Source organism: Protopterus annectens, chromosome 10.part0 (assembly GCF_019279795.1).
Source record: "Protopterus annectens isolate FY-2018-M chromosome 10.part0, PAN1.0, whole genome shotgun sequence".
Taxonomy (NCBI): domain Eukaryota; kingdom Metazoa; phylum Chordata; order Ceratodontiformes; family Protopteridae; genus Protopterus; species Protopterus annectens.
The window spans coordinates 1,094,091,073-1,094,116,761 of NC_056744.1; the positions used below are offsets into that span (position 1 = coordinate 1,094,091,073).

Consider the following 25,689-nt stretch of genomic DNA (forward strand, 5'->3'; position numbering starts at 1 on the left):
TTCTGTTATTCCATTTCACAGGGAACCTGGATGGTTCCATAGATTCAGCACAGGGGCTTCCCTCTCCAGTGTACCCAGTTGCTCTTTGAATTGTTTGTTGCTCCTAGTGTCTTGTCTTGTTTGATGGAGTACACCTGCAGAAAAATCCAGTAGTAACTAAACAATGGGAAGGAAAAACATACCCCTAGAGAATGAACTGCTAGTGATACCAAGTAAAAGTGTATGTGGGGGTGCCTTTACAGCATAGTCCTCGTAAGCAGGAGTTGACTACATAGAGTTTAGTAGGCAAGCACACATCTTGAAGGTGCAGGTTCTGTGGGACCCAAGACAGTGGGGGAAATGTTGGCTTTGCAGGAGGTTTCACTGGTTATGTCTTTTGGATCTTTTTTCAGTAAGGTTCTTCTTTTCTTGTATTGAAGCACATACGTCTGAGTTTTCCACCCGTCTTCCTCAAGATCCCCTTGAAGTAATCCACAGTTCAGGTAAGCAGTATCTTAAGGGTTTATGGAAAGTTGTTTGTCATCTTACAACCCAAGTTTTCAACTAGAGAAACTCCCATTACATCCTGTAGAGTGTCAGGCTTCTGCCCTTTTCAGGTATGTAATGCGGAACATGGTTTCCTTGGTGGCCATTAATTCAGCCAGGTGGGTTTCTTAGTTATAAACACTTGTGCAAGAAACTAGTGTTCCTTCAGGATCGAATGAGCTTGTGGACCCAACCTTTCATTCCTGCCAAAAGTAATGAGTTCTCTCTCTCAGTATATCTGTTCAACTTCCTTTGTTTTATTCTAAACCTGAAAACAAAGGAGAGAGAATTCTGAAGTGGTCAAAACATCCTGCAAATCACTCATACTTTGTTGGTAAAATTAAGGTAGTCAGGCAAACAGAATAGTTCGTTTTTTGTAATCTTCACTGTTGCAGTCATGTCTGGCATTCCTGCCAGCATGATCTTGACAGTTGGTCTGACGTCCAGAGTTTTACACACACACACACACACACACACACACACACACACACACAAAACACACACACCAGTTAGCCTTGGCCAACACTCTCCACTTCAGATGGCAGGCTGTTGATAGTATAATGGATGTTGACTGGTGCCATCTTCAGGTTTTTCTTGCCACAGTCCACACATATCTGTATGCTGAATATACAGATGGGGTGTATCAGAGAGATTTCTTTGCTTCTCGATGCAATAGGTAGCTGACCGAATTCTGCGCAAGTGCTCCAGTCATGTTTTAGGCAGTATGCGTTTTCTCTCAAGTTTTGATGGGTCTGTTTCTTGGTTTCCCACTACACCCTTGCTACCCAGAAAGTAATGGATGAGAGGCTAGAAGTAATTTTATTCTGGCATGGGCGGCACTGATTCTCCCGCTTGCTTCAGAAAGTAAGGGATAAACATCTACTGCTGCATCAGCTTGTGAATGCAGGGCATCTATTGTATATCCCAAAATGTCCAGTCTCAGACTAGCAGATTGGAAAATATGAGACTTAAACCTTTGGTAACCTTTACTTTGAGGACTTGTTAAAAATGATGAGGACAGATAGAAGACCAGATACTAGGAAATACTGCATAGCTAAATGGAAAAAAAATCTCTCTCTAGTGCCAAGGACATCCTGCTTAGCTAAATTGAAAATAGTCCATCTGTGGTGGTGTAAGAGGAGCGAGCATTTGAAGCAGGTGGATGGGACTATTTTTCTTCAGTAACCATCTGAGCTGTTACTTCAGGTTTAGCTTACAGCTCTGTGCACTGTGAAGGTACATCTTGTCAGCTCTTTCTGCCTTCCTAAAGATTCTCCACTGTCATCCATGCTTCTAGTCAGATAACTCCTGAAGGGCATTCTCCAGCTGTCTGCAGCTTAGGGTCTGGATTTTGTGTTGGGAAAAGAAAAGTGACTGTCACTATTTGAACTAGGTGCAGCAGTACCTCTAAAATGTTTGACTTAGAAAACTGCCCTTTCTGATTGCCCTCAACTTTTCTAGGACAGTCTCTGAACTTCAAATCCTCATATGAAGAGCCATTTTTGCGATTCCATAAATACAGCAGGATGACCCTGCATGCCATAACACTCTTTATGGCAGAAGTGTCTAGGGCAAAAGTTACAGAAAAGCCCAGACCGAAACAGTTCAACTCCTGGTTTTCTTCCCTACTCCCCAGAATGAAGAGGAAAGGAACATGTATTCCTAGAACATAACTGTGACAAGTAGACATAATGAGAAAAAAATGCACTTTACAAACATTGTATTGCGATATCAGAATTTTAACAGATTTGTTGTTCTCTTTCGGCTTTTCCCGGTTAGGGGTTGCCACAGCGGAACTCCGGTCCGCTAATGATTGGCAGTAGATTTTTACGTGGCGAGTTGCCAGCTCTGACGCACAACCTTCAACGAAGGTACGCCCATTCACGCATGTCTCCACGCAGAAGATGCTCTAGCTGAGAATCGATCCGGACAGCATCTTACTGTGAGGCGACAACGCTACAGCAGCACCTCCACCACAAGGTATAATTGATGTAGGTCCACAAAACTTAAGGGGGAGGTGCATGGGAATCATGTCTTGAATATATTGAATTGTTATGGCAATTGAAGTTTGATGCTGCTTATAAACCAGTATTAAATGGTGTAATTTCTATAACACCTGTCTTTAAGAGCAGCTAAACTGTGAATTGATTTGTTTGAATTTCTTATGGAGATACTTATTGAAGATATTGTCATTTTTAGAGTTTGAGTTTTCATTGCTGTAGCTTTAAAATTTTACCTAGGTTAATGATTGGATCTATTTAAATGGAGTATTGGTGGATGGGTGTCAAGTTCTGATGAAGTCCACGTGTTACGGTGTGGACGAAAGCGCTTTACTTTTTAACTGTTTGCTAAACTGATTTTGGTTCTTACTTGGCATTCACAGTTCTTGATTTTAGCATTATTTGTCTATGGCCTATAGTCCTCCTTGCTGTACTGCATATTTAGCTGGTGACTGAGTTATCTTTGTATGTATTTGTGCCATTATTTGGATACTTCCTAGATATACATAGACAGTTGAGGTGTTAGCTAGTTGTAACTGAAATCTTTAGAACATCAGACCAACTATCTGTCTCCTTTGCAGGAAATCAGACCAGTATTAATGGTGACGGACCACACTGCTTTAAAAATGGGTAGTACATTACATCAGTTTTGGTACAAAATTCATAAAAATGGGTAGTACATTACGTCTGTTTTGGTACAAAATTCATGGCAGAGTCCTGCAAGAAAAATCTGGTCCCATTCTAGGAGGATACTACCTTCCTCAAAGAGGTTAGTTTACCTTGGGCATTCCAGAAGCAGCCACCTAGTCCTTGATTCACACCTTCTCAAACCACTGCAGACTGGACATATCCAGAGAAAGGGCTGGATTTGGTTCTGCTGTCCTGAAGGTCATTCCCCAAACCTCATCTGAACAGACATGGCTGTACTAGCTGGAGGGAAGGCAACTTTGGAGTCTTTACTACAGACCTGACTGCAATAGTGATCCACAACGAAAACCTAGTTTGTTACTTGGCTGTTGAGATATTTAGAAAAATGTGGAAAATTATAACTATATAAATTTAATATAAAAACAGTATCTATTTACCTGCACTAGGCAGAGGTCAAATAATAATGCAGTTGTTTGCCATTGTGTAAGCTTTAAAATGAAGTCCTTTAAAACCTTGTACATAGCATGGTTTTGGAATTATTGATGCAAATACAAACGAGCAATACTCGACGCCTACAGGCGTCAGTAGGAGTTAACTGCAGATTCACCTGGAGGCATCATCGGATGTAATGAGTTAAAAGATCTTAATCTACGCTCAAGTGTTCTTATGTTAGTGCACATAAACATAGTGCTTTGCACTTTTTATGGGTACATCATTTAATGTCTCCTTTGCTTTTTTTTGTTTTGTTTTTAAACCAGTAGTGGTATGTTATTCAAGTAAATGTTAAAAGAAGTTGTTAAAGTGGAAGTATTTGAAAGTTAAAAAATGTTCTTGTTTATACTTCATATTGTTGTTTTCTATGTATATATTTGTGTACAATGCAAACATATTCAGCTTATTTTGAGTATTTGGAACACAGTGTATTGTTGTATATCCCCCTTTTATAGACATTTGAATGTTGTGAAATATAAGCTTACTCATGATATTAACCAAAGTATAACCAAGAATAGGAACCAAAACTCGAATCCAAAAATCAGTCCTGTTTGGTATTTCCAGTGCAAGAAGGCCCGGAAAAAGATACAGTGGTGCACTGTCACAAAACCAAGTGTTTATTACTTACTCTACAATATATGAAGGTTTAGCACTTTCATCCTATACACCATCGATTTAGGGGTTTCATCAGAACCAATTAAAATATAATCAAAACTTCATCATGTGACCGTTAACACTGAGATGCACTAATTTTAAGTAAAATGCATACATATCACAACATAAAAATAATCTTATAAATGTAATAAAATTAAAGGTTTTTGTAAAGTATTTTAGTAAATCTGATTGTTTATAAAAACGCTGTGTGCAAGTTATTTTGTGTACCATGTTTTCTTTTTTCTTTGAAACGTTTGCATTTTTCTTTATACTTGTATGCCTTCTGGGGCTCCAAGGTAGGCTTTGCCCAATTAGATTTGGTAAACTGAAATAATCTGTCTATCCCACTAACATTTTTTTTTATCCACACTGCACAGCATACCCACTGAAGTACAAGACTACTTGAAGTTATTTTCCTGGAATTTCTTCAGAAATGTCTTTTTTTTATGCTACTATCAAAGTTATATTTTTGCTACTTTAATAATGTTCCTTTAGTACCTTTCTTGTGTTAAATGTTTTTAATACCAACTTGTTTCAGGTTAAACCATGTAACTGCAGGGCTTGTTACTCCAAGCATAAAGTCAGACTCCTCAAGTAAAGATATTGAAGAGGCTATGAAAAGAGTTAGAGAAGCACAGTCTTTAATCTCAGCTGCCATAGAGCCAGGTAAGTAATAAAAGCAATGTGTCATCTTAAAACTTTGAAGAGCGTCACTTCAGCTTATGTTGACATCTTTATTTATGTAGTATGTTAAGCTCTAGATGGTGTGCATAATGTTCATATTTGTTTATACCCTAGATAAAAAGGATGAAAAACGTAGACGGTCACGGACGAGGTCAAGGTCAAGGAGACGAAGGACACGTTCTGGTTCTAGGCATAGGTAAATTGATTGTTGAGTTGAAGATTGACTTAGTGTGAGATTGTTTTATTTACTTGAACTATGTTGTCGTATGCAAGCATTTGCAGTCTCTGTGTTGCAACAGCTTATGTTTGTAGGCTGTTATATTCATACACTTAATGAGTGGTATCATTCTTTCCATGCATTTCCATGTCCTTGAGTGTTATGTCTTCATTATAACAGCTTGAACTCTTAAGTCCTAGATTGTGCTTTTAGCCATTGTCTTTATCTTTTTCCTTTTTTTTCCCATTTTTTGTCCCCTTTTCCCCTTCTTCACTGTATTTTCCTTCCCCCTGAGCAAAGGACTGCACATCATTCTCCCAATTTCCTTTTTGTTTTCAAGCATTCCATTTTTTTCTTATAAATGTCTGTCACTTCCCCTTCAGTCTTTCCTTTTCCTTCTTTTTGTCTTACCTGCTATTGCTTAGTGTTCCACACATTTTCTATCATTTGGCTTCATCTTCCTGCTATGTCTTGTCACCGTTTTGTTTGCTGTTCTCCTTTTAACTTAAGCCACTAATACCATAGACAGCTCTTTTCTTTCCCCATCCCACACTTAGTAAATCTAGTTAAGCTTCTGTTCCACATATTCTTTTTCAGAAATGCCACCAATATCTTTTTAGCATTTCCAGCATTTAGGACTCATTTATCCCCTTTAGAACAGTTTACTTGGTGTCACATATACCATCTCTTCTGATCCATCTCCGGTCTAGATTTCTGTTAATGTTGCCATGTGACACTCTTCATATTCCCCATTTGTGTGTTCCCTATTCTGTTTTCATTCATATCTTTCTTTAGCATATACCTACCATGTCCACCATACTTCATCTGTCATTTCAATCTTTATGGCTTCCCTCCACCCATCCTTTATAGAATTACCCTGTTCAGTTAATTGTAAAGTAAATTATCATTTTTTTTTCTTGTATTCCAGACTGCCGCTCACCATATTTTTTCACTTCCTCCTCAGGTCTTTTAGCCTGGTTATTCCTGTCCTTTCTTTCATGCTCAAAACACCATCTGCCTTGGTACACCTGTTTCTTCATTTCCCTAAAGCACTTCCACTTTCTATTTATCTCGTGCACTTCACACTCTATACATCTGCCTTCACTCTGAATGTTCTTTCCATCTTCACATTCTCTTGACCCTTGTTTTAATTATGTCTTTGGGAGGATCAATGTAGTAGTAATTCATTGTATATAGGTTTTAAGTTACTGATATAGTTGTGTTTAAAGGCAGTTAAGGACATCAAGTGTTTCAGCTACATTGCTTGTAACCATAAAGCCTTAAAAAGTGAAAAAGTCCATGGACATTAAGGAGCCATGTAGCTGAAACACTTGATATCCTTAAGGGGTCATTTGCATGTATCTAATGGGTCTCCATTGCAGGAGGTTTAAGATATCGCACAGTGAAAACTCTAGCTTGTCTGAGTTTTTCTTGCAGTGTTTACTGAATGGTTTGTCTCTGTGACCTTTTGGTTTTGATGTTAGTTGGAATATTTTGCAGGCACCTTAACCATTGTGGGCAGCGGCTGGGTTTAAAGACCCAGTGTTTCTAAAATTTAGCCAAGCTCTCCATTTATGCTGTGCTGACAACACCAATAAACAGGCCAAAACATGCTTGTCCACAGTTAGTGGGGTTTGGCTGTACTGATTATCTTCGTGTTTCATTGTTGCAGTCATTACATTTGGGTAATATGCTGGCAGGTTGCCCTCAGTCGTCCTGAATAACAAAGTCTTGGGTCCTGCGTCTGTTGCTGTCTCCTCTTCCATGACGTCAGGTTGTCAGGGGTATAAAACATGCAGCCGACAGCATTTTAATCCGTCTTTCTTGCTGCGCGGTGCCCGAAGCAGAAGCAGTTCGCAAGTGCCGGTCAGCCGACTCCTGAAATTTTTGTTTTTGAGTTTCAGAACCGAAGTCTTCAAACTAAAGCTAAGTACCCCATTGGGGAAACTTTTTCTTGCTCCTTACCGATGTCAGTAAAAGTTAATTGTATTACTTGTGGGAAGCAAATACCTCATAAGGATTTTCATTTGTACTGTATTCCTTGCCTAGGCCCTAACCACAACATGCCTTGCTGTCGGTTTTGTGCTAATTTAACCAACGCACTATTAAGCGTCAGTATATTTTTGCTACTAAATAATTTGGTTTGAGATTTAACTATCTTGAAATGTCATCCATTAGCAATCCGACTACTGGAATTCACAAAAAACGCAAAGAAAAAGAGACCGTCGAGATCCAAAAAGACTAAGCTCCTCCTAAGCCAGTCGCCAGTTCGGTACTCAGTGAGGTGCTTTCGCAGCCCGTGATGCCTGCTACTTTTGAGTCGCAGGCCTCTACCGTGACCCATTCGGAGTCCGGTATGCCGCGAGATTCTCCAAGTATTGAACCCACAGATGTTTCTCCTTTGGATGGGTCCGGAGCCGCTGAACAGGCACCGGCTTCTGAGGGTGTTTTCAGGCCTAAAGATTTGTATACTAAACCGACGCCATCATCAAAAACAAGGCCAAAACTAACTTCTATGTCTAAAAAACTGACGCATGTCCACGTGCTCAGGCCCCTATGCCTCTTCTTCTTTCGGATTTTCCCGGTTAGGGGTTGCCACAGCGGATAATCTGTCCGCTCATGATTGGAAGTGGAGTTTTACAGTGTCGAGTTGCCAGCCCGGCACCCAACCTCCACAGAAGGCACACACATGTGCGCACACACACCTAGGGCCAATTTAGAGTATACAGTCCACCTACTCCAGGTCTTAGGGATGTGGGAGGAAACCAGAGCACCTGGAGGAAACCAACGCGACCACAGCGAGGACATGCAGACTCCATACAGAAGGCACCCTAGCCGAGAATCGAACCAGAGAACCTCTTGCTATGAGTCGGCAACACTAACTGCTGCACCACAGCGGCTGCCCTAAAAAACAAATTATCAAAATGGCTGAGGATTTAATTACCTTGATCAGGGGTTCCCAACCCCCTCCTGCTAAGAGATCTAGGCAAGGCACTGATTATGAATCTTCAGATCAGGTTTCCATTTCTTCTGATTCCTCTTCTGATCAGGAATTTTCTGTTCCTCCTTATGAGGACTCTGATGCCGAAGAATCCATCCCTTCTGCTTCTTCTCCTGAGGATTTTTCTTTTGGAGAGACTTTGCATACCTTAAGGGAACATTTTCATTGGGAGAGTCAGGATTTTTCAGAATCCAAGAGATTTAGGGATTTTCTTCTTCCTCAGCATAGGCCTTTGGCTATAACTCCTGTTTTAGACGATGATGTTTTCTCAGAATCCAGCATGGCTCCTGATTCCCTGCCTCTGGCTCCTAGTAAGCCAGACAGATATTATAGGGTTCCTGACTCCCACGAGTTTCTTTTCAAAAATCCTACTGCTGACCCTGAAACAATTTCTCAGGGTCCCAAGAGTGTTAAGGCTTCTACTGCTAAAAATCCTACCCCTTCTGATAAAGACTCCAGGGCGCTGGATAGATGGGGTAAGAAGGTTTATACATCTGCAACCCTGGCATTCAGGGCTTTAAACTGTCAATTTCATATGCTTAAATATCACCAGCATGTCATGGGGCTTACTGAAACAGAAAATGATGTTGATTTCTGATTGTGTGGAAAATAAATAGGATTTACTGCATTCAGCTGAACAAGTTGGAAAGCATACTTTGCAATGTGGTTTTGATTCCTTGGAGGCCTCTTGCAGGGCTGCCGTACCTGGATCTGTGATAAGAAGGCATGCTTGACTCGAGGAGCAAAATCTGCCTGATCATGTTAAAGCTAAATTGCTGAATGCTCCTTTACAGCAGGACAGTCTGTTTGGTAATAAGGCAGAAGAAGTTTTGAAAAAGATGGAAGACAAAGCTAAATCTATGCAAACTGTAAAAGATTTCTTGCAAGTGCAGCCACCCAGGTTCAGTAGACACTGGCCTACTAAGAACTGGTCCTTTCCAGTACCCAACAGAGCCGCTCAGGTCAAAACCAGATACTCCAAGGGCTCCAGGTTTCAGTCGCAAGGATCTTACAGGACAAAACAATGGGGTGCCCCCACCTCCAAATCAGGAAGTAGCAAAGCACCATCCTATAGTAAACAGTCTCAATGACTTCCCTCTGCCATTTCCAAGCACTTATCTTTTGGCAGCCCCATTTGGGGGGAAAACTAGCACTTCATGCTGAAAATTGTCATCTAATTACCCAGGACAAGTGGGTCTTAAATATAGTATCCCAGGGGTACAGATTTCATTTCCACACGTTGCCAACTCCAAACGGATGGCCAGATCTGCCTCCAAATCAGTGGGTAGAGGCCCAGAAACAAGTCATGTCCCTCATGGATATGGGGGCTATTCAACCAGTACCCGAAAAGGAAAAAGGACAAGGTTTTTATTCAAGACACTTCCTGGTACCCAGAAAAAAGAAATCATGACATCCAATTCTGGTCTTATCCATTCTAAATACTTTCCTGGACATTCCAGAATTCAAGATGCTGACTCTACAACAACTACTGCCTATGCTAGGCAAGAATGCCTGGTTGGTAACTCTAGACTTAAGAGGCTTACCTGCATATTCCAATCAGGGAATCTTGCAGAGGATACCTCCGCTTCAAAGCAGGCTATTTGCATTACCAGTTCTGTGCATGGCCCTTTGGCTTATCTACTGCACCCAAGGGTCTTCACAAAGTGCCTGGCTCCAGTGATTGCATTTTGTAGACAAAGAAACATTCATATTTATCCTTAACTGGACAATTGTCTAATTCAGGCAGAGGACAAGGACACTTCTACATCTGGCGTTTGTAAAAAGGCTCCTAACATGCCTAGGGTACACCATAAACAAAAAGAAATCACAACTGGTACCCTCTCAAATAATTACATTCCTGGATACAAGCTTGAATACAACTGCCCAGATGGCTTACCTCACGCCAGACAAACCAGTTCAATTGATAACATACGTCAAACAAGTGGCCACAAAAACCCAGCTATCTGCAAGACAAATTCTGCAGGCTTTGGGGTTCATGGCATCCTGCATTCTACTAATTCCGTATGCAAGACTGCATATGAGGAAACTTCAATGGTACCTGAAAAGCTTATGGAGTCAACATTGTCACAGCCTGGAAACCATGATTCCTCTCATTCCTTGCCTGCAACAGGAGTTCCTTTGGTGGGCAGAGGCCTGTCACCAATACAAGGACTCTACCCCCTGCCACCCAAACCTGACTACAGACGCATCAGACTATGCTTGGGGGGGCCCATCTGCCAGGGAGATGCATTCAGAGCGAATGGAGCCCAAATCAAATGCACCTACATATCAACCAGAAAGAAATGCTAGCTGTACAGAATGCTCTGACAGCCTTCAAGGACTTCCGTCATCCAGGACAGCTTCTGATAAGATGGACAACACCACAGTTATGTGGTACATAAACAAGCAGGGGGGTACCCACTCCTACCCCCTTTTGCAGACTAGCCATGGCCTTGTGGAACACAGCCTTGACTTATCAAATACATCTACAAGCTCAGTTCCTGCCAGGAAAGCAAAATACTCTGGCAGACTACCTAAGCAGAAATCTTATGGACACACACGAATTGAAACTGGATCCACAAATCTTCAGCATGTTGACACGAAAATGGGGGAGCCCAGCCATATCTTTTTGCCTCTCCTCAAAACTACCAGTTAGACAAATTATGCACAAGAATTCATCACAAAAAAAGCTTGGAAAGTGGATGCTCTAGCCTTCAGCTGGAAAAACCTATCAGTCTATGCCTTTCCCCCCTCTGCCTCTGCTCTCCATGGTTTTACTAAAAGTCAGACAGGAAAAAACAAAAATGATTCTGATTGCTCCAGACTGGCCTCGCCAACACTGGTACCCACTTCTAAGGAATATGTCATACCTTTCTCTGTGGTACTTGCGTCAGACTCCTCATCTATTGTCTCAGCAGAACTATCAAATTCTGCACACTCTGCTCCAAACTCTGAATCTTGCAGCATGGCTAATCAGCTAATTTCACCAATCACATCCCTCAGTAAACCTGTGATGGATGTCATTTTGGAGGCTAGAAGGCCTAGTACTAGAAAATCTTATGCTGATAAATGGAAGAGATTCTGTGCCTGGAACCAAGCACAAGGAATAAACACAGCAATGCCCAATATTCTTCAGATTCTGTAATATTTAACTGGGATGCTTCACAAGGGCCTATCTTTTTCTTCTACAAAAATCCATGCCTCTACCATCTCGGCTCATTACTACACAGAACCTCTTTTCTTTTCTCATCCCCTGCTAAAGCAGTACTTCAGAGGGGCCAAAAAATTGAGACCTCCCAGGAGAGCACCAACTCCTGCATGGGACCTCAATTTTGTGCTGGAAAAACTCACCCTACCTCCTTTTGAACCAGCTGCTACTGCAGACATAAAATTTCTTTCTTGGAAGAAGGCCTTTCTTTTAGCATTCACTTCAGCTAGAAGGATTTCAGAACTACAGGCTCTCATGGCAGTGGAGCCTTTTATTATCTTTTATCCGTACAGGGTGGCCCTCAGGACCAATCCTTTTTTTATGCCTAAGGTGGTATTCAGTGTGGCTTTTAACCAGACCATTCATCTACCAACTTTTTTCCCAAATCCACAAAACAAGGGGGAGAGTATTCTGCATTCATTGGATGTACACAGACAACTAATGTTCTACTTAAACAGGACAAAATCTCTAAGAAAGTATGAGCAACTACTAGTGGCATTTGCTGCAGGGGCAGAGGGGAAGGCTATCTCAAAGCAGACTGTTTCAAAATGGATAAGCCATTGTATTTGTTTCTGCTACATGCACCATGGTAAACCTGTCCCAAGGGGATCAGATCCCATTCCACCAGGGCTGCATCTACTTCTGCAGCTTTTCTCAGAGGGGTTCCTACCAGAGACATTCTAGAAGCTGCTACTTGGAGCTCAGTTCATACATTCACAAAACATTACCATTTACCAATCCGGGGCAGGCTTTGCCACTGCTGTCTTGCAGGGCCTTATAGCCGCTCCTAATGCTGTATAATTCCATCCTCCCATCCATAGCTTTGGGATTCTACCCAAATGTAATGACTGCAGCAGTGAAACATGAAGAACATAGTACAGTTGTGTACACTTACCATAAATGTAGATGTTAGAGTGTATTCACAGCTGCAGTCCGGGTTACCCACTCGCCAGCCCCCTTTCTTCTCTATTATACCTCTTCTTTCCTTCACTATGCTCAAAAGCCTTTTTGGTGTATTTGCTTTTAGTTGGAGGTAAACGTTTTGTGTTCTAAATTACATGCATATATACATATATATATAATTTTACTCCCCATTTGGGGGGCACCTGACATCTGGGGCAAGAAAAACTGATTAAAATGGCATAGGCTGCATGTTTTAATACCCCTGACGTCATGGAAGAGGAGACAGCAACCAACGCAGGACCCAAGACTTTGTTATTCAGGCCGACTGAGGGCAACCTGCCATCAGATTACCCAAATGTAATGACTGCAACAGTGAATACACTCTTAACATCTACATTTATGGCAAGTGTACACAACTGTACTTTCTGAATGTAACTATAAAGACATAAAAAGTGAGAGTCAAGCACATTCAGAAGTCATGTAGCTAAAATACTTGATGTCCTTAAGGAATGATTTGCATATATTCTATGGGCTTCCATTACAAGAGGTTTAAGTTATCACAGAATGATAACTCTAGGTTGACTTGAGATGTTCTTCGTGTTTCACTGTTGCATTCATTACATTTGGGTAATCCTGCTGGCAGGTTGCCCTCAGTCAGCCTGAATTCCAAAGTCTTGGGTCCTGCGTCGGTTGCTGTCGCATCTTCCCTGACGTCAAGGGTATAAAACATGCAGCCGACGCCATTTTCTTCAGTCTTTCTTGCCACTTGGTGCCCGAAGCAGAAGCAGTTTGCAAGTGCCGGTCGGCCGACTCCTGATATTTTCGTGTTCGAGTTTCATGTCCAAAGTCATCATTTAAAGCTAAGTACCCCATTGGGGAAACTTTTTTCTTGCTCCAGACCGATGTCAGAAAAAGTTAATAATTGTATTTCTTGTGGGAAGCAAATACCTCATAAGGACTTTCATTCTTACTGTATTCCTTGCCTAGGCCCTGACCACGATGTTTCAAGTTGTCGGTTTTGTGCTAGATTTAACCAACGCACTATTAAGCATCGGTACAATTTTGCATTAAGCTATTTTGGGCGCAAATTTAATTTATACAATGTTGTCGGATAGCCATCCGACTACCGGAGTTCACAAAAAATGCAAAGAAAAGGAAAGAGACAGGCAACCGAGGTCCAAAACCAACGACGAAGCTTCTCCTAAGCCAGTCGCCGGTTCTCAGTGAGGTGCCTTCGCAGCCCCTGACGCCCACTACTTTAGAGTCGCAAGCCGCTACTGACTACCACGTGGAGTCGGTCAGTCCGCTGGAAACTCAAGGTATTGGAACCTCTGAAACTATTCCCTCAGATGGGTCTGGAGCCGCTGAGCAGGCATCGGCTTTTGAGGGTGTATTCAGACCTAAACAATTATACATTAAACCGACTTCAACTTCAAAAGCAGAGACTAAAGCACCTTTAAAGGCAAAGAAACAAGTTCACCAGCCACTTGGGCAGGCCTCCAAGCCCAAAAAACAAATTCTCAAAATGGCCGAAGACTTTAATTGCCTTGATCAGGGGTTCCCATCCCCCTCCTGATAAGAGGCCTAGGCAAGAGACAGACTATGAATCTTCAGATCAGGTTTCCATCTCCTCTGATTCCTCTTCTGGTCAGGATTTTTCACTTCCCCTCTGTGAGGATTCTGATGCTGAAGAAATCTATCCCTTCAGCCTCTCCTCCTGAGGACTGCTCTTTTGGGGAAACCTTGCATACCATGAGGGAGCATTTCCACTGGGAGAGCCAAGATTTTTCAGAATCTAAAAAGAGGCTCAGGGACTTCCTTTTACTACCTCAACACAGGCCTCTAGCTATTCCACCTGTGTTTAGACATTGTTGATGATGTGTTTTCAGAGTCTAGTCTGACCCCTGACTCCTTACCTCCAGCTCCTGTTAAGCCTGACAGATATATTACATGGTTCCTGACTCTCATAAATTCCTTTTTAAAAACCCTGCTGCAGACCCAGAAACTATTTCTCAGGGTCCCAAAGGGGTTGAGGCTTCCACTGCAAAAAACCCTACCCCCTCTGACAGATTCAAGGGCACTGGATAGATGGGGAAAAAAGATTTACACATCTGCTACCTTGGCTGTAAGGGCCTTAAACTGCCAGTTTCATATGCCCAAATATCAGCAGTATGTCATGACACTGCTTAAACAGAAAATGTTGGTAAATTCTGAATGTGCAGAAAACAAAGAAATGCAGGATTTATTGCATGCAGCTGAACAAGTTGGAAAACATACTTTGCAATGTGGTTTTGATTCTCTGGAGGCCTCCTGCAGGGCCGCAGTTACTGGTTCTGTAATTAGGAGGCATGCTTGGTTAAAGGAACAAAATCTGCCTGATCATGTCAAAAGCTAAATTACTAGATGCACCATTACAGCTTGATGTTTGGTGTTAAGACAGAAGAGGTGTTAAAGAAAATGGAGGACAAAGCTAAATCTATGAAAACGGTCAAAGATGTTTTACAAGTACAGCCACCTAAGTTTAGCAGACACTGGCCTACGAAGAATTGGTCCTTTCCAGTGTCAGACAGACCTCAGAGGCAGATCCCAGCCGCAAGGTCCGTACAGGTCTAAGCAATGGGGTGCTTCTATCTCTAAAAGCGGAGAAGACAAATCACAACCATACAGGAAACAGTCCCAATGACTTCCCCCTGCCTGCACCAAGCACCTATCTTCTGGCAGCACCCTTAGAGGGAAAAATAGCACTTATTTCTCAAAATTGGCATATTATAACCCAGGACAAATTGGTTCTAGACAGTGTCACAAGGCTACAAGTTTCACTTCCATACCCTGCAAAGGGCAAACGGTTGGCCAGACCTGCCAAAAAAATCAATGGGCAGGGGCTCAAAAACAAGTCTCATCCCTCATGTACATTGGGGCTATTCAGCAAGTGCCACAGCAAGAGCAGGGACAAGGATTTTACTCAAGACTGTTCTTGGTACCCAGAAAGGACAAAGCATGGAGACCAATACTGGACCTGTCTAAACACACTTTCCTGGATATACCAAAATTCAAGATGTTGACCTTGCAGCAGCTTCTGCCCATGCTGGGCAGAAAGGCTTGGCTTGTGACTTTAGACCTAAGAGGTATACCTGCATGTCCCAGTCAGTCATGTAGAAGATACCTCAGATTCAAGGCTTGCTCAAATCATTACCAATTCTCTGCAGTGCCCTTTGGCTTATCTGTTGCGCCCAGGGTCTTCACAAAGTGCCTGGCACCAGTAATTGCTTTCTGCAGACAGAGGAATACATATATAGCCTTACTTGGACGACTGCCTCATTCAAGCAGAGAACAAGGACTTTCTACTACAGCATCTGGCGTTTGTGAAAAAACTGTTAACATGCCTAGGGTACACAGTCAACGAAAAGAAATCAAAACTAGTACCCTCTCAAGAGATAATATTCCTGCTCCTAGCAATAACTTCTGCAGGACGAGTGTCAGAGCTACAGGCTGTCATGGCTGTGGAACCTTTCATCATTTTTTATCCAGACAGGGTCTCTCTGAGGACAAACCATTTATGCCTAAGATGGTGTCCAGTGTGGCCCTTAACCAAGCTATTCATTTGCCAACCTTTTATCCAAATCCACAGAACAGGGGGGGGGGGGGGGTTCTGCTTTCTTTGGACGTACACAGGCAGCTTATATTCTATTTGGACAAAACAAAAGCGTTCAGGAAGTCAGAACAATTACTAGTGGCATATGCTGCAGGATCACAAGGAAAGGCCATCTCCAAGCAGACTATTTCAAACTGGATAGGCCACTGCATTCGTTTCTGCTACTCACAGCATGGCAAGCCAGTGCCTAAGGGCATTAGACCACATTCAACCAGAGCTGCAGCCACTTCAGCAGCCTTTCTCAGAGGAGTACCAACCAAGGACGTTCTGGAAGCTGCTACTTGGAGTTCAGTGCACACCTTTACAAAGCATTATCATGTGCCACTTTACTCTAAATCCAGGGCAGGCTTTGCCACTGAAGTTTTGCAGGGGCCTCATAGCCGCTCCTAATGCTGTTTAACTCCAGCCACCCGACCATAGCTTTGGGACTCTACCCAAATGTAATGACTGCAACAGTGAAACATGAAGAACATAGTACAGTTGTGTACACTTACCATAAATATAGATGTTCGAGTGTATTCACTGTTGCAGTCCAGGTTACCCCCGCCATCCCCCTTTTTTCTACTGGAACTTATCTTTCCTTCTCTGATTTATACAACCTATGTGGTGTATTTGCTTGTAGATGAAGGTAAAGTTTATATTGGTGCATGTATTTTTATTTATATATAAAATGTGGCTACCCTCTTAGGGGGCACCTGACATCTGGGGCAAGAAAAACTGAAGAAAATGGCGTTGGCTGCATGTTTTTATACCCCTGACGTCGGGGAAGAGGCAACAGCAACCAACGCAGGGCCCAAGACTTTGGAATTCAGACCGACTGAGGGCAGCCTGCCAGCAGGATTACCCAAATGTAATGATTGCAACAGTGAATACACTCTTAACATCTACATTTATGGTAAGTGTACACAACTGTACTTTCTTCTTGCAGTTTTTATATATAAAAATAGAAAAGAGAAGTAAAAAAAAATCCTGTAGTAATTAAAATGAGGCCGCTTGTTTGAACTGCTTTTACAACAGGAAGCACTTTATTAGTCATGAAAGGAGATTAAGTATCATCTATATTCATATCAAAGCTAAGCTTGGTGATGTAGATATATTCATTGTTAATTGCAAAAATTGAATTAATGCTTGAGCTGATATGCTTATTTTGTACCTAAGCATTTTCCTCAGATTTGTAGTACTTCATGTCAGACTAGCCTCCCATTGGATGTGGTGTGGTAAATCCGGACTCACTATGGTGACCTTCGGTTCAGTAAACTTGCGGGGGGGGGGGGGGGCTCTGGTTGTAGAGGATATAAGGGGAAGCAGGCACCCATATTTCCCAGTACAGGGCGATGCATACAACCTCTTGGTAGAGTACACTGCTTTTGGCTGTGAGGGGAACAGGACTGTGCTGCAACAATTTTGTATGGACCTTCAAATACCCTTTACTTTAGTTTTTGACTTGCTTTCTGTGAGTGTCAACCAGCACTGGTATCTATGCCGACCTGATCACAACCATCCATCCATTCTGCGTATTGTATTAGACCATGTATTACCACTTAGCTGGCCACGTCATAGAGCTCCTTCCCATTTATGTCTGTATGTTCTTCAGACATAATTTCACAGACTATCTAGAACTCTGGCCAAAAAAAGATGATCTTAACTTTTCAAGAATTTGGGCTCAAGTTGTGAAGATCAGGCTTCACTGCCTTTGAAATGCCTCATAACCCTCTGCTCTCCACCAGAAGATTTAAATTTTACAAAATCTGTAAAACTCGCTTATTATGACTGTGGACTCATTTTCCTATGCATAGATGACACTGCTTAAATCCTTCTAGTTGTATGTCTGACTTCGCTTTTAGGAATCTTGATGTCCAGCTTCCAACACTGAATAAGGCTAACAAATTATACACGGCACCTAAGGCCATAATGGACTTGCAAACTGCCTGACTAGCAGATCCAGCATCCATAACCTTAAACATTATTGCAGGAAACATGCTAGTGGCTGACCTTCCCTGTGCAGTGAATCAGTGATTTGTGCCATGTTTTTGTATGGGATGTACGCTTTTGATATCTTGTGTATTGAAGAAACTATTTATCTGATACAATTTGTACAATACTAAGGTCCCTACTGAAACTGTTAATCTGAACTCTTCAGACCTTTCCTGGTGGTGGTATTAAAGGTAAACTGAACAAACTAACATCTACAGCTGGTAAAAGGCTTCTTGTGACTGAAGTTACGCAAGATTCTTGGGACGCTTCCATGCTGCCTTTCAGCTGTTGCTTTCACTTTCAGGAAGAAAGAGTGGTTAACAACCCGTTCTTTAACGGACCATGGTAAAAGAGAACTCCACGCAAAAAAATGGGAGTGGGCGGCTTATTTTCTAATGTCTTGAATTACTACATTTTTAATGCCACTGTAGTACTTAACTTACTAATGTGCCACAACACTGTCTGCACACATGGAGTGCAACAAATTGACATCATTTGGGTTTGTCTTCCTGTTGATATCCCAGCATCCTTTGTGTGACCATACAAGATTGCATCATGTAGGCAGCTTAGTTGTGAAGTTCTTGTCCTTCCATTCACGCAACTTGAGAGTTCAGAGACTTCCTGCTTTCTTGTACTCTGTTAGGTGTAATTACCATTTCCTGTGGTTCACTGTCTGTCCTTTGTTGTCTTTTAGCTAGGTTCCCCAGACAGGCTTTCTAAGTGTATTTCACTGTTTTCAAAACTGGCCAAGTTATCTTCATTTGTTATGCTTCTCCCCTCCCGCAACACACTTCTCTTTCCTAATTGTCCTGGTTCAGATTTCTTGCCTCTGGGCTTGTTTGATTCTACAGTGATTGTTAAATGTTGTCTAAGGTTGTATCTTCTGGTATTTAAGCCCTAACTTTGAGAGGATTTCTGTCTATATACAAACTGAGCGGAGTGGAGGAGAGGTGTTGACTACAACTCCGAGCTGAGATATACAAGTATCCTGTATTTTTGGATTATTTATACTGATTATTGTTTCTAGCGATTTATATATAGCACTTTTTATTGCCTGCTGCATAGTTTTTTAGTGTATTTTACTGCTATTAACTAATCTGCACTGGTAACTGATTTGTTTGCAGTTAAAAGCATTCTGCAGAGTCTCATTGCTCCTTTATCTGTTTAAAAACTCATTTTGTGGCTTTCTGTAGTGCTTACTGTCTGTAGGATAGTAGCTTTAGAATTGTCCTCCCTGTTGGTGTCTTGCTGTTATACTTGGTGGCTTTGCAGTTGCCCGCCCCTACTGTAAATCTGATCTGGGACACTCCTCCCAGTCTAGTGTCACTAGCCCATGCTATCTAACACAGAGAGAACATTTGATATGGCCTTCTGTTTCTCCCTTTTCCCTTTCAAAAAAAAAAAATTGCCTGAATCTCCTTGGGTTCTGATTGTGCTTCTCAAACATTTTGGAAATGTAGGGTATATTTTAGAGCAGTTATAACCGTAATTGCCTTAATATTGCTACAACTCAAGTGCTCTAGGTTGCACTGCATCTGAATTTTGTGTGTTTTAGCTGCTTTTCTGTATATAAAGACTTTTCTGTATATGTAGACTAGCTACTTATTCTGCTGTATTACTGCCTCTTAAATCGTTTTTCAGTTGTGCACTTGCCTTGCTTCATTTAAAAAGTTTTAAATTGCTAATTTTGTGGAGTTTTAATTGCATTACTGTTTAGGACTAAACACTCAAGTGTGTTAGCCTTTTCTGTGTTTGTTTACTGTATTATTGCATTGTTTAGCCTGTTTCAACAAAAAAAAAATACTATCTTGTTTGCTCATTTCCCACCTTTCCTAGCCAGTCCATATCCCAAGCTTTGCTTGTCTCAGGACAACTCAACACAGAAAATAGTGATGTTATGTGGTCCAATCTCGCCTACATTCTTACTCACGGGTACGGTGCCGAACATCGGCTCCGACTTGGCCAATTTATTTTTTTAGCACGAAGTCTCTTAATTGGCTGGGCTAATCTGGTATCCCATGTTGCACCGCTCCATAATCCCATATCTCGTTTGCTGCTCATGTAGCTAGGATGTGGTCTCGCTTGGCTGTGGCTAAGTAGCTTTAAAACTTCTTTTTCTCACTGAAAATTGTATTTTTTCCTCACAAAAGCTATTTTAATAGCCGATTGCTCTTGTTATTGACATATTTTTTTGTGGTGTGAGTGATTTGTTTTGTGGTATCCCTCTGTTCCTATGGGCTAGGCCAGTTTAAGTTAGAGGACCCTAGTCCTCCCTCCGTTGTGTAGTTTGTCTGAGGAAAGCATTTTGTCCCTTGCTTCTGTGTGTGTCTCGTTAGTTGTGTCAGAATCATTTAACTTAGAGATTCTTGTCAGCGGTTGTTAGCGGTAGTTTCCCGCCTTAACCGTTGTTGATCTAAGGTCCTGTTTCTGTGGTGTTGTGTGCTGTGGTTTTGCTGATATGTCAAAGGATCAAAAGTAACACAAGCCCTCCGGGTTTAAGAAGTGTTCTAAATGCAGCTACAAGATGTCCATAACAGATGGACATGCCATTTGTGTATACTGCCTGGGGGCTATACATTTACAAGAGTCCTGTAGCTTTTGTCACGCATTCAGCCCAAGGGTGCTACAGGAAAGAAAAAATAAACATATACTGAAGGGTTTTCTAAAGCCGTCCTTTGAGGAGTCCTTGGACTCTTCCTCTGATTCACAGACTAAAGCCAAGACTTCTAAGGCTAAGAAGAGATCTCCGGCTCCATCTGTTTCATTGGAGCCACCGGAGAAGACTACCAAATTGGGTTCTACCTCCTCTGCTCCCTTGTCCTTGGTGCCACAGGAGGTAGCTGTGGTTCTTGAATCAGTCTCAGCTCCAATCCTGTTAGAGCCCATTCGGAGCCGGTCTCCTAGTGTCAGACAAGGATCTCCAGATAGGAGATCACAGTCACTTTCTCTCTTCTCCAAATTCTCCAGACTCTCTGATTTGGATGTGGATAGGGTGGTCCGGAGGCTCCTGCAGTCGCCGGTTTTGGCAAAATTATTTTCGGCTCCGACCCAGTCCCGATGAGTGCACCCATGTTTCCTCCTCCGAGCACCTCCTTGTCTTCGGAGCTGGAGTGTTCTGCTCCGGGTGATGTTCTGCTGGCTCTGATACCTCTTAAGGCTTTAGCGGTGCTGATGTCGGCTCCTACCATGTCGGCTCCGTCCTCTGGTTTCGGAACCCAGGTTTCCTCTGTCAGGCCCGAGGGGGATACTTCGGGACTTTTGTCTGTTCCGAGCCTCCCTCTCGGCGCTTCGGTTCTGGGAACTTCGGCTCCGGTCTTGGCCTCGGAGGTTGATCGATCCTCGGATTCGGGGGGACCCGCCTTCGAGGCCATGAGGAGCGTACTGGCCAGATCCTCAGTGACATCACCCGGATCGGTCATTCCATCCCCTTCCTCTCTGGCGAATGCCTCTGATGTGCCCCTATCCGTTGACAGCGGAGCCCCAAGGTTTGAGGATACCCCCATGAGTGGTCCCCAACTTTGAGGGCCCCTCAGAGTCTGTGCCTGAGGAACCCCCAAGAAAGAAGTTGTGCAAGAGGAAGCACATAGACTCCCAGGATGAGTCTCTCACCTCTGATATCGACCTCGAAGAGTCAGAGGGGTCCCCCAAGTCGTCCTCCGATGACTTCTCTTCCTCCGACATCCTGGAGATTTTGAGGCAGAGAGGCGGCTGGTCATCCAAACTCCCCTCTGAGGAGGAGTCTGTATTCCTCAAGGCCTTTGGGGCTCAACCCTCCGCCTCCTGGGTGTCTCCACCCTTCGATGAACTCCTAGATTTGATCTGTCGAAGGGCGTGGGAGACTCCTGACTCGGTGAAACCTGTACCAAGACACCCTCATAAATTTCTTTCATCTCCCCTTGGGAAAGAGTTCCTGTCCAAAGGGGTTTCTTGGATGCCATGGTGGTGGCAGCGGCCACTCAGCAGGAAGTAGCAGAGTCTTCTTCCTCCGTCCATCCTCCTAACAAGGAGTCCAGAAGTATGGATCGTACGGGAAGCGTACCCTCTCTTCAGCGACCTTCACAATTCGGTCTCTGAACTATCTTTGTCATTTTACTCAGCTCCAGAGAGATCTCCTTAAAGAGTTAGGAGATACTGTAATGGGTAACGTACCTGAAGCGTTAACACAGACGGTTAACGCCCAGTTGTCTACTGTTGGCTCGATTGTCAACTCGTCCATGAGGCTCGTATCTTATGCAGCTGAGGGGGCGAGCAGGGCAGCTAGCTTAGGTGTAGCTCTTAGGAGGCAAGCCTGGATGGGCCTGTGTCATTTCGCGGAGGCCTTCAAGTTTTCCTTCACTGATGCCCCCTTTGATGGGACCTCACTCTTTGGGACCAAAGTGAAAGACACCCTCACCAGATGCGAGCAAGAGGGAAAGACCCTGTCTGCTGTAGGGGTCCATTTTTCCCTCCCATCTAGGCCTTACTCCAGAGGGGAGGAAAAATGTGGTTCAAAAAGTCACAGAAGTCTTTCCCTGCCGGTAAAGGTGAGTCCCCCTCCAGAGGCAGAGGAGGGGGTGGCTATTCTGGGAGACGCCGCCCTAGGGGCAGAGGAGGCCCTCGCAATTCGGGACACCGTGATTCATTTTGCGGGCCTTCCTATCATAGTCCCTGATGTATTGCCCGACTGTGCTATTCCGGAGTCAGTCGGGGGCCACATTTCGTTGTACCCAGAAGCCTGGACAAGTATCACTCAGGATCGATGGGTGCTTTGCATAGTTACCGGAGGTTATTCCACCAGGCATCTTCTCATTCAGGCCTGGGAAAAGACCATTGCCCTTTGTCATCAACTAGGAATTACCTTGAACTGGGGAAAGTCTGCGTTGCTGCCCTTACAGCGTGTCACATTTATAGGCGCAGAGCTAGACACCGTTCATATGTGGGCGTTCCTGCCTCAAGAAAGGATAGAGGTGTTGCAGGGTCAGGTTCGCGCGTTGCTACCCCTCAAGAAGGTTCAGGCCAGATGGGTCCTACAGCTCCTGGAATCCATGGCAGCCACCATTATGTTAGTGCCCCTAGCCAGATTACACATGAGGCTTCTGCAGTGGCTCCTCTCTGCCCAGTGGTCCTTTCAGAAACTTCCCCTGTCCCATTTGATCCTACTCACCGATTGATGCAAACAGGACCTCTGTTGGTGGCTGCATTCCACCAACTTGAACAAAGGGAATCCGTTTATTCCTATGACTCCGGTTGCCACGGAGACCACGGACGCCTCCCAGATAGGGGGGGGGGGAGGCATTATCTCGGCAGGACGGTCCAAGGCACCTGGCAGGATCACGAGGTACATCTGCACATGAGATGAGAGCGGTGTTACTGGCGTTGCAAGCACTGCAGAGCTCTCTTCCCCTAGGAACGATTGCGATTCACTCGGACAACGTGTCCATGGTGTGGTACCTGAACAAGCAAGGGGGAACCAGGTCTTACCCCCTATGCAGAGAGGCCATGCGAGTGTGGCATTGGGCAGTGTCTTCCCAACAGTTCCTAGTGGCAACGCACATTCCGGGGAAGGCCAGTGTGATAGCAGACAGGCTAAGCAGATCTATTCTGATGCCTTACGAGTGGTCCCTGAACCCCCGAGTTGCGGAACAGATTTTCAACAGGTGGGGTCAGCCTTGCTGCGACCTTTTTGCCAATCCCCACAATACCAAGTGCAGCAACTACTTCACTCTGATCCCCCCACAGGGGGAGTCACCCAGGGACGCTCTAGTCCACGATTTGCCTCCCGGTCTGCTCTATGCTTTCCCTCCGTTTCCTCTGCTACCAAGAGTGATTCAGAAACCATTTCCTCGGGAAGCAAGATGATTCTGATTGCCCCACACTGGCCTCGCCAAGTCTGGTTCTCCTTTCTTAATCAGTATGCAGTGGACAGCTTGGACCCAGCACCAGACCTACTGACACACGTCGGGACAGTCCTATCCCTCCCTGCGGACCCTCAGGTTGACAGCCTGGCTACTCCACGTCCATCTTTAGTCAGACTTGATCGTTTTTCACCTGAGGTAGTACACATTTTATCATCTTCTCATAAATCTACCAGGAAGATTTACTCCAGCAAGTGGAAAAGATTTTCGATTTGGGCTCAGGCCAAGGGACTGGATCCTTTCACAGCCCCCATCCCTGCTGTCTTAGATTTTTTTTATCCACACTTTTTCAGCAGGGTTCTGCTCCTGCTACCATTAAGGTTCAGCTGGCCGCTATTTCTAATTGTCATACCTCTTACGAACCTTCTCTCATGGCTCATAAACTATGTAAGGCCTTTTTGAGGGGCACCTTGTTGCTCCGGCCTCCTGTGTCAGAACCCATCATGCCGTGGGATTTAAATTTTGTTTTACAGGCCCTGACTTCATCACCTTTCGAACCAGCTGCCACCTGTGAATTAAAATTTCTGTCTTGGAAGACTGCATTCTTAATAGCTATCACATCAGCCAGACAGGTGTCGGAGATTCAAGTGGTGTCCATCAAATCCCCGTATTTAATCTTTCATGACGACAGGGTTTCCTTGAGACCTAATCCGTCCTTCCTTCCGAAGGTAACCTCTGCCGTTAGTCTCAATCAGGCCATTGAGCTGCCAGATGTTCTTCATCTCACATTGCTGCAGTCCTTACACTTGGGTAGTCCGCTGTCCTCGGTCGGCCCGAATATCAAAGTATAAGGCTGATGTCGGTCAAGGCGCATTTGACTGACATCAGGACGTCAGGGTACAAATGCGCATGACCGACGTCATATCCTCAGTCTTTTTTGCCGCATGGTCCGATGCAGAAGCAGCATTGCAAGTGCCGGTTGGCGTTCTGAGATTTTTCGATTTCGAAGTTTCAGACCGAGTTCAAAGTTGGCTAAGTACCCCGTTTGGGAATATTTTAGTTTTTTCTTGCCTCAGTGATTTACCGGATGTCAGAAAAAGTCAATAATTGCATTTCTTGTGGGAAACAGATACCGCATAGAGATTATCATACTTTGTGTATTCCTTGCTTAGGGCCTGAGCACGACGTTGTTGGCTGTCGCTCTTGTGCTAGATTTAATAAACGCACTATAAAGAGAAGATTGGATTGTGCAAGGTTAGTCTTTGGGAAGCGGTGTAATTATAAAATGCCGTCGGATGCTCCGACGCCCGCTTCTTCGAAGAAGCGCAAGGACAAGGCAGTTAAACCTAGGCTAGAAGAACCGTCTGTACCGGACGCCGGTTCTTTAGAGGTGTCGGTGGAGCCGGTGGCTCCACCGGAGGTTTCTTTGTGTTCCCAGGATGAGACCTTATTATTGCAAGATGTGGCCTCTCAGGAGGCAAGTCAGGCTGAGGGGGCTTCTCAGGTTACTATACTCCCCTCCCTTCCTAGGGTGGCTAGGCCCTCTCCTTCTGTTTCAAAGGCTTCTCCCAGGGGCAGGCCTGGTTTGGCTTCAGTTGGTGTTACCCCTAGCTCTTCAGGTACTGTGCCCAAGAAGCATATGCTTAAAATGATAGAAGATTTGATTACTTTGATTAGGGGTTCTATGCCCCCTCCTGATAAGAGACCTAGGATGGAGCCTGAGCTGGGGGGTTTTGAGCAGGCTTCAGATGTTTCAGAGTCTTCGGCTGAAGACTTGCAGGAGTACTCTCCTTATTCTGATTCTGATGTGGATGATTCTACTCCTTCTGCTTCTCCTCCTGAGGATTTTTCTTTTTCTGAAACTCTTCATTCTATGAGGGAGCATTTTAAGTGGGAA

The 25,689-nt window shown here is 43.8% G+C and overlaps 1 protein-coding gene across 5 annotated transcripts in view; it reads left to right on the plus strand.

The window, feature by feature from the left end:
• Positions 1 to 25,689, plus strand: part of SRSF11 (serine and arginine rich splicing factor 11) — a 1,393,100-nt gene that overhangs the window by 880,856 nt on the left and 486,555 nt on the right. For all 5 annotated transcript variants that reach the window (XM_044085832.1, XM_044085833.1, XM_044085835.1 and 2 more), the window contains 2 exons: positions 4,858 to 4,985; positions 5,118 to 5,199. In XM_044085832.1, the coding sequence (XP_043941767.1) occupies positions 4,858 to 4,985; positions 5,118 to 5,199 (210 nt within the window). The remainder of the gene's footprint in view (positions 1 to 4,857; positions 4,986 to 5,117; positions 5,200 to 25,689) is intronic.